A 9,922-nucleotide genomic window follows, 5' to 3' on the forward strand; every position below is an offset into this window, starting at 1 on the left:
AAAACACATATGTTATGTAATTCGAATTTAAAGTTTGAAACAATATCCATGTGAGTTACTTGCCGGCCGAACCAACCCGGTTAATAAAGAGTCAGGAAATAAAAAATTGAAAACCCAAAAATGTCGAAATCTCAAAACCTGCCAGCAGATGTAACCCAATTGATCGATCAACTCGAACGCCACTGTTTAGCTCCAGATGGATCTCTAGTCACCAAATCAGCCTACAATGATCTCCAACTTGTAATTTAATTCTTCAATTTCCGTTATTTTTTTTTTATATAATTTGTTGTTAATTATTATTAATGTTTCAGGCCCGTGAAGAAATGTCCAGAGACAGATTACGTTATCTGGAAGCCATGGTAATTACATTAGGGTTTTCTTTTTTGTTTTAATTTGGGGATAATTATTGATTAGATCTGTTGTTATGCAGGCTATATATTGTGAAGCAATTGGTATGGTGGAAGATTATCAACAGGCTGTTTCTGTTGCCAATCTTGGAGGCATTCGTGACAAAACCGCTTTACATTCGAACCTCGGCCTCAAGAATTCTCCTCGTGTAATGGATGTACTTTTATAAATTATTTATAACATTACTAGTTTTTTTGTATAGTTGTCCTAGCTACGCTTTATAGGGCTGTAAAACGAACCGAACATAAAATGTTCGTGTTCATTTGTTTAACTTTAACGGAACAAATGATTGAAACTGAGCAGGGTTTTTTGTTCGTGTTTGTTTGATAAGAAAAATGAATATGCGTGTGTGTCCGCTTGTGAATAGTATGAACTAACGGTTTACGTACATAGTTATAGCCCTATTTGACATGTTAATTATCATAAAACTTAAATGTTTCTGTGTATTTTTAAATTTTAATATCGTTTTCAGGTGTACGAGGCGCTTGAGCACCGATTGGTTGTTGCAGAAGCGGCTCAAAGGCTAAAACTTCCTTTAATTTCCAAAGACGGTGAGGTCCAAGAGGAAGAAATAGAAAAAATGAGTGTATTATCAAGAAGCTCACTTGATAGTACAAGTACCAATATCACAATAACTTCAAACTCAAGTAATTACACAAACATGTCTTCAATTAACAACATGGGTGCTAATGATGGTGGAGATCCTACGGTTGGTGGTGTTCCTAATCGGTTTCTTGGAATAACACCTGCTTATTTGTGGCAAACTCAGGTCCAACACGCTCCGTTGGCCATGGTAGGTTGTGATTGTTACTTTTAATAATATATATTATTTTTATTACAAGTTGAATCATTGATCATGAATACAACCCGTGTGTTTATTCGCATCAGGGACATTAACCCTAAAACAAAGTTGAAACTGTGTAACCTGAGCACAACCTACTGATTAACCCATTTATCTAAATGGGGCACCAGATTGACATGTTGGTGTGTCGTAAACTGGTTATAATTAGGTTGTAAATGTACTAAACGGGTTGGAGGGTTGTAATTAATGGGCTAAACAGGTTGTAAACGGGTTGACGGGTCGATGTGTTTGTTTAAACATGTTGATGGGTTGACCTGTTTAATCAAACAGGTCAACCTGAACACGACTCGTATAATTACACGGGACAAACCAAACACCACCCATCTATAAAACAGGTTAGATATAACAAATTAACAACCCAAAACCTGATTATCTTTGTGTCGTGTTAGGAATTTGACGAGTCAACATTTTTAATTAAACGGTTATTGGGTCGTAATGTTAATTAAATGGGTCAACCCAAACACAACTCATTTAATTAATCAAATCAAACCAACAGGACGAGTTTATTAAACATGTCAGGTAACCCAAAACTTGATTATCTATGTCTCATGTCAGGATATGCCACCCCTTGCTTATATGCATTAGTTTTTTGATCATAATTTATTTGTTTACAAATTTTCTCATTTTTATAGGACGTTGCAGAGTATCAAATGCCACTTCTTCGTGAGATTGAGTTTCGGTTGAAGTCCAAATGTGGCAAGTTAGCCGATGCTTTTATAGACGACTTGGGTTAGTCCCTCACAAAATGTTATGTTAATTTTTGTATAAAAACCCGCTAAACATGTTTAAAAAATCTTCTCTTCTGCAGATAAATCAACCGGTAATCAAAATTCAAGTGCTCGGCTTCCAGAAAGGTTTGTAATGTTCTATTATTATTATTATTATTAAATTTAAACACACTGATTTAATATTCCAAAACAGGGTAAAATTAATTATTGAAGAGATTGAAAGAGAAGAAGGTGCTTTACGTCAAGATTTATATTCTGCTGACCGAAAGTTTGCAGAATATTATAATGTATGTATTAGTCCAATTTAGATGTGGTAATTTTACCCGTTTTGACTGCACCAAAAAGTTAACCATTTTACCCCTTACCCAACCCGCCGATTTTACAGTTTATATAATAGTTAGGCCTGCTATCGAAACGTTCATGAACCTGGGTTTTTGTTCATTTAGTTAAACGAACTAAAATGAACACGTCTCGTTCTTTCATTTATGTTCATGAACATTCGTTTTACTTCGTGAATGATCGTTTGTGTGCATTCATTTATATTTATTACTTGATTGATGTTTGTTTAAGTTCGTTCGTTACTATAGTCATTTACATTTTTTGTTGTTTACATTTACTATTATTTGGTTTTAGCTCCATTATGTTTTCCCATATACGCTCAGTTATGTTTGTGAATCATTCGTTTATACTGTTAATGAACGAACATAAACAAATACAAACAAGTTCATTTTCTTAACAGACAAGCAAGAAAACTCTGTTCACTTAGTGTTCATGTTCGGTGAAGGTGAACTGAACCCATTGGTTCGCCTACAAGCCGAATATTAGAATTTATATTTCAATTATTTATTTACTAACTTAAAATCTTATTTGTTTTCAAAGGTATTGGAGCAGATACTTGGTGTACTTATTAAACTTGTTAAAGATTTGAAGTTGCAACATCAACATCAATATGTAAGCTAACTGTTGAATTATATATATATATATACATACATATATATATATATTATATATACATAGATGATAATAATACATATTATATGTAAAAATCTCTAGGATGAACTACAAAAGTCTTGGTTGTGCAAAAGGTGTGAAACCATGAGTGCTAAATTGAGGTAATTTCCAAACTGATTACTTTTATAGCAGGGGTAGTTTGGTAATTTCACAATTGTTTTGGTTATTTTTCAGAGCGCTTGAGCATATTCTCCTGCTCGAGACTTACACACATGAATCTGTTCCAGCACTGCATAAGATAAGGTGAAGAACATTGTTTACTATATTATTTATTTGTTTACTTAACTTTTTTTAAAATATAACTTATTATAAGTTTTATTCCTTGTGACAGGAAATATCTAGTTGAAGCTACAGAGGAGGCTTCACTTGCATACAACAAAGCCGTACGTTTGGCTTGCAAAATTTTCACATTGCTGATTATTATTATTATCTTTTTTATTTATGTTTTATTGTCTAGTTTTTTTAAAGATATTTGACCAACATTTTACAGGTAACACGACTTCGCGAATATCAAGGGGTTGACCCGCACTTTGACACAATTGCAAGGCAATATCAGGATATCGTGAAGGTAAGTAGCATGATCATGTTACACACTTGTCATTATAGTTATTATTAAAGGTAATATAAAAGTGATAAGAAGAATCAAAAGAAAAATAAAGAAAAAAGAATAAATAGGAAAGAAAAGTCTTGAAAATTAGACATTTTGTCCTTTAGTCATAAGGACAAAATGGTAATTTTCAACAACTAACAGAAAAAGTTAACGACAGTTAGTGGACGTGGACATTATTAGCAATAATAATATCCCTACAAAGAAATAATTCAAGTTTTTTCAAATCCACAATGTAACTTATGATCCTATTTTTGAATAGTTTTGAATAGGTTTATTCAGTCTTTAATGTAGCTGATTTCAATTTCTTGTATTTATACCCTTCTATTGTTAACATTAAATTGTTAATATCAAAATGATCTCTGGTTGATCTTTTCATATGGTATCAGCCAGACATTCCCTTCTTCAGTTATGCTTTTCCAGCCACCTTACTTCACTGCCTAGTTCTAAAGTTCTAATTTTCTAGCCACCACAACACCCATTTGAAATGTCAACACAAAGCAACAGTGACTCGTCCACCATCTCTCAAGTCTCAACTTCCCATCACCTTTCCCTCTCATCTTCCCACATACATGAGAACACATTCGGCCTTTGCAGCTCATACCCAAAACTCCCTAAAACAATGGCACAACATAAACCGAACACCTGCTCGTCCTTTTTAGGGAAGTATCAATTTTGTTTCAAACAAGGTATGCATTCAAGAAACAATTCCCTCATGTTAACCTCCCACCACTTCCACGACATGGATCAACAATACCACAAGCTCACATGATGGAAGCTTCAACAAGTTCATCCAACCCTACTTGGCTTTTTTGATAGTGTTGCGTCTCACCACATCACTAACGACTTAAAACACTCACTTCATACACCTTACAACGGTACCGATGAACTTTTCATCGGCAATTGTTCTTCCCTAACTATCACTCATGTTGGTTCTTTAATGATTAATTTTCATAATACTTTTGTTATCTTAACTAACGTCCTTTGCGTCCCTTCCATATCCAAAAATATTATCTCTATTTCACAATTATATATTGATAATAACATATTTCAATTTTTTTCTTCAAAACTTTCTTATCAAGGACTTCCGCTCCAATCAAATTTTACTCCAGGGAATGGCTACCCGTGGTATGTATGAACTTCGTTCTATATCACCACCATATGTTTTTCAAATCCAACAAAATAAGTCCACTTCATGGCATCATCGTCTTGGACATCCACACTCTCAAGTTTTACAATGTTTAGCATCTACTGTTCCTTCTATTAAAAACTCAAAAAATAATTGCAATGATTGTTGCATTTATAAAAGTCACAAGCTTCCATTTCATGTTTCATCTCTTTCATCTACCCAACCATTACAATTGATTTTTTTCGGATGTTTGGACATCTCCCATAACATCTTCTTTTGTCGGCTTTAAATACTATATTATATATGTAGATGATTTTTCTATAAATATTTGGATTTATCCGTTAAAAGCACAAATTCGACTCTCACCACTTTCATTAGATTTCGACGTCTTGTTGAAAACTATTTTCAATTAAAAATTAAACAACTATTCTCTGACAATGGAGGCGAATACATCAAATTCGCTTCTCATCTTGCTTATTGTGGCATTTCTCACTTAACATCAACACCACACACGTGAACATAATGGCTACGCCGAAAGGCACCATTGTCATATAGTCGAAACGGGTCTTGCCTTACTCTCTTATGCCCAAATCCAATTAAAATTTTGGCCCTTTGCTTTCACTACCGCTGCCTATCTCATAAATCGTCTCCCCACCTCTACACTAAAAAATAACTCTCCTCATTATTGCCTATTTAAAAATATTCCCAACTATGATAACCTAAAAATTTTTGGATGTCTAGCCTACCCTTGGTTACGACCATATTCACCACACAAACTTCACACAAGATCCATTCCTTGTATCTTCATTGGCTACTCTTCCTCTCAAAAGTGCTTACCATCTTCTTAATCGTCTAACCAACAAAAATCTATACTTCCCGACATGTACACTTTGTTGAACCCGAATTCCCATACACCACCTAACCCTAACCGACACACAACCAACTCCAATACCTAATTCTTAGCTTCATATACTACACCCCACTTCTCAATCATCACCTCATTCTCCTTCAACTGCCGACACCACATCTCCTCTCATCGAAACTTACACTCGCAAATCCACCCAACACAATAATCCCACACAACCTGCCTTCTCTAAATACCAACATGTCCAACCATCTAACGCCAACTGTTCTACACAGTGTGATCAACACCAAACCAACCCATTATCACCGACTCAACCCAACACCGCTCAACATGATCAGGCTCAAACCAACCAGTCCTAGCCACCACCACCACTCAAACTACAATAGACCACCTATCCCCTAAACCCACCAAGAAAAACAAGAAATCCAAACCCAAAATCTCTTTTTTATTCTCTCTCTCAACCCTTTCCAGAACCTACTACCATCACTCAAGCACTAAAAAACCTCAATGGCGCAAAGCCATGGAAAACGAACATGATGCTCTTCTTTGTAATAATACTTGGTCTCTTGTTTCTCTAGATTCCATGCCTAATATAATTGGTTGCAAATGGGTTTACCACACCAAATTCAAACCTGATGGGTCTGTTGATTGCCTTAAAGCACGTGTTATTGCAAATGGTTTCAATCAATGTCCTGGTATTGACTACAAAGAAACTTTTAGTCCGGTTGTAAAACCGGCTTTGCTCCGTCTTATCTTATCCTTGCCCTAGCCGCTTCCCATAATTGGTGCCTACGCCAATTAGATATCATTACTGTCTTTTTACAAGGAACATTCACCCATCCCGTCTACATGTCCCAACCTCCCGGATTTGTTGATCCATCATTTCCAAATCACGTTTGCAAACTACATAAAGCCATTTATGGCCTTTGTCAAGCTTCTCATGCTTGGTATGATGAACTCAAATCCTTTCTTCTCTCAAATAAATTCAAACCTACCATTTCCAACCCTTCTTTATTTATAAATCACTCATCTACTCATCCAATCTATATTCTAGTCTATGTCGATGATATCATTATTACTTGTCCTAATTCTTCCCTCAGCAACTCCTTTATCTCAACTCTTGCTAATCGTTTCTCCTTAAAGGATTTAGGCAATCTCTCTTACTTCCCTAGTGTTGAAGTTATTCACCAATCCAATGGTTTATTTCTTTCCCAATCTAAATACATCCATGATATTCTCCATAAGGCTAACATGTGTTATTGTAAACTGACATCCACACCTATGTCAACCTCGGTGACGACACCCTTTTACCTACACCTAGTGATTGCCGTTCATTTGTGGGGGGTACTACAATATTTGGCATTAACCTGAGTACCTGACCCGTTGTTTCCTTGGGTTGCTCTCAAACGGTTACTATGATATCTAAATGGTACAATCCACCATGGCCTTTCTATCCGACGTGACTCCCGTTACATCTTCACGCCTTCATCGACGCTGATTGGGGTGGTGACAAACAAACTTATAGGAGTACTACAGGTTATATCGTTTATCTTGGATCAAATCCGGTAGATTGGAGCTTAAAACCCACCTTAGCTCGTTCCTCGGTCCCTTAGAAGCTTCACCAATGGTTTTGAGTATCATTAAAATGCCTTATAATGATTCGAACATGGCAAAAGTGAAGAGAACAGAAAAAAACCTGAAACCCGACACAATTGGGACGGGTAATACCCGACCCATTAGGGTTTGGGATTAGTTTTGAAATTTTTCGTTGGTTTGGGACAGGTTAGGGATTTGTAATATACCCGATTACCTTGATCCATTTACCCGATGTACCCGACATAACTTTTAAGTTCTAGAGAGAAGTCAAATTATTGCAAGAAGTGTGAGAAGTCAATCCAGCCAATTAGAATTTTTCTTTTGTTTTTTCTTTTTAATTTAATATAGGGGTAGGATGGTAAAATTTCATAACATGTTTATATGGAAACTGTTAAACTTGTTTTGGAAATTTTGTATATAGAAAGTATTAAAGTTTTTGAGTTTCACTATAATTCTTTTAGTAATTAATTTATGTGTATATATTATAAAAGTACACAATCGTTTCTATGTGCACTGTGTAAAACAATTCTAAGCTCACATTTTATTCCTTTTTTTTCCTAATATATTTAGTTTTAATTAAATTAAAAATATAAAGGTATTTGGTATCTTATCATCCTACATTCAGATCAAGCAAATGTTCTTTTATTGATCATATTTTTTAATTCAGGTCTTGTATTTTTTATCTATATCGTAATCGTATCTGGAAATCATGTTTTTCATTTTATTATAGTAGTCTTTAATCGTTTTTTATTATTAAAAAGTTATGAATAATTTTTTTATGTTTGAATTATTTTCTTATTTTATTTTAACTGTCAATCGATTTCTTATTGAAAAGCTACAAATCGATGCTTTTTTATATATTTTATTAATTTTTTAATCAATCTCTAATGTGTTGTTAAATATGTGTTGTGTGTAGGTGTATATTAATTATGTGTAGGTAAAAGTAAAATGTACTAACAATCTGTGTAGGCGAATATGAATTGTGTGTAGGTTAATGTTAGTTATGTGTTGATAAAAATAAATGTAACTAACAATCTGTGTAGGCGAATATTAGTTGTGTGTAGGTCAATATTAGTTACGTGTTGATAAAAATAAATGTAACTAACAGTCGTGTAGGTAAAAATAAGTTGTGTGTTGGTTAGAATAAAAACAAGTAACAATTTATATAAGTGAATATTAATTATGTGTAAATAACTATGTTACTTGTGTAGAGTATTTTTTATCATTAACCTACGTATACATTTTTAAATAATAAATTTAGGAAAGAAAAATACTATGGATTTTAAATTTTAAATAATATATATAATAAGTTTTGAAAGACTACTTGTACAGGCGTAAAAAAATTAATAATATGAAATGTTCCATACTAAGTGATGGCCCTAAATTAAATTGATTATGTAAGTTAGAAAACTTAAAAAATTTATTCAAATTTGACGTTATTCTAGTTTTAGATTAACAACAATTAATGATGCTATAATCAATTACAATAAAGGTACCAAAATACCCTTTTCTTACTAAAATCATTTAAATAAAAATATTATTAATTACAAGTATGCCATTTTAATTAATAACCATAGATCAAACACAATCAAGGGTCAAGATTTATTTCTCGCACTTCTTGCAATAATATGATTTCTCTCCTGAACCATCCCCTAAATATATATATATATATATATATATATATATAAATATATATATATATATATATAAATTATTAGTATACTATAAAATATTATATTAGTATACTATAAAATATTATAATTCTAAATATGATTTTGATGGTATATATATTATAAAACATATATACCCGATTACTTGGTCTCTTGTTTCTCTAGAATTAGGCTGGATACTCTTTTATTTTTCTTATCTTTTTATAGATTTTTATCAATTAGTTATATTTTGTTAAAACCCGATTGGAAACCCGAAATCCGATGGGGTATCCCCGAAACCCGACGGGTAATTACCCGATAATACCCGACGGGTTTGGGACAAGCTTTAATAATCGGGTATGGGTTTGGGAATACCTAAACCCGACCCATTGCCATCCCTACCCAATTTTGCAAATATTAGTATCAAGACTAAAATGGGACAGATACAGATGTGACAGTATGCTGGTATTTATGAAAACAAATAAACTTACTCTTAACAAAACGTTGAGAGTTTGCGAATGCATTGTTGCAGAAACTCGACAATATGCGATGGACGATTAAACAAGTCGAAATGGATCTCAAACGTCTACCAAGCTCATGATTTACTCTCAAATATTTTGGTTAATACAATGGATGAGTTTGATGTTTAGCTGTATTTTAACAAGAGATGAATGAAAATACATTTTGAAGATGCATTGGTGACTTCATATCATTAGAGGATGAAGATGTGTATGTTTTAACTTCTTATCATTGCACAGAATTCTTCATAATGGATTTTACCATCCTGCAAGAATCAAAATCACCCGTTTGATCATTAACGAAGTTTTTTAAGTGTTAAATTAAAAGGGTCTTTGGGATTGAGTTTTGGAAATGACATATTAACTTATTGGCATTAATAAATTGTTATACTGTCTTTTTGAAAAAGATTAAAAATTGTTTCGGAAAAGCCACAATGTCTTTATATAGCTTTTGCATTTTGAACATAAAATCATCAATCTACCATCTCCCTCTACCCTACAATTACTCTCCAGAAAATTGTAATATTTGTTTGAAAAACCGTCAAGTTA

At 33.4% G+C, this 9,922-nt stretch overlaps 1 protein-coding gene across 1 annotated transcript; it reads left to right on the forward strand.

The window, feature by feature from the left end:
- Window positions 1-67: 67 nt before the first annotated feature.
- On the forward strand, window positions 68-9,484 carry LOC143601664 (AUGMIN subunit 4-like). The gene is made up of 13 exons (XM_077079018.1): window positions 68-240; window positions 312-359; window positions 431-556; window positions 881-1,201; window positions 1,903-1,999; window positions 2,079-2,124; window positions 2,192-2,285; window positions 2,878-2,949; window positions 3,052-3,110; window positions 3,184-3,252; window positions 3,341-3,392; window positions 3,500-3,577; window positions 9,388-9,484. The coding sequence occupies exons 1-13, from the start codon at window positions 121-123 to the stop codon at window positions 9,454-9,456; spliced, it is 1,251 nt and encodes a 416-aa protein (XP_076935133.1). The 5' UTR covers window positions 68-120; the 3' UTR covers window positions 9,457-9,484.
- Window positions 9,485-9,922: the final 438 nt, after the last annotated feature.

This window comes from Bidens hawaiensis, unplaced genomic scaffold (genome assembly GCF_021521415.1).
Source record: "Bidens hawaiensis isolate Kalapana, Puna unplaced genomic scaffold, B.hawaiensis_p1.1 tig00056926_1, whole genome shotgun sequence".
Lineage (NCBI taxonomy): Eukaryota > Viridiplantae > Streptophyta > Magnoliopsida > Asterales > Asteraceae > Bidens > Bidens hawaiensis.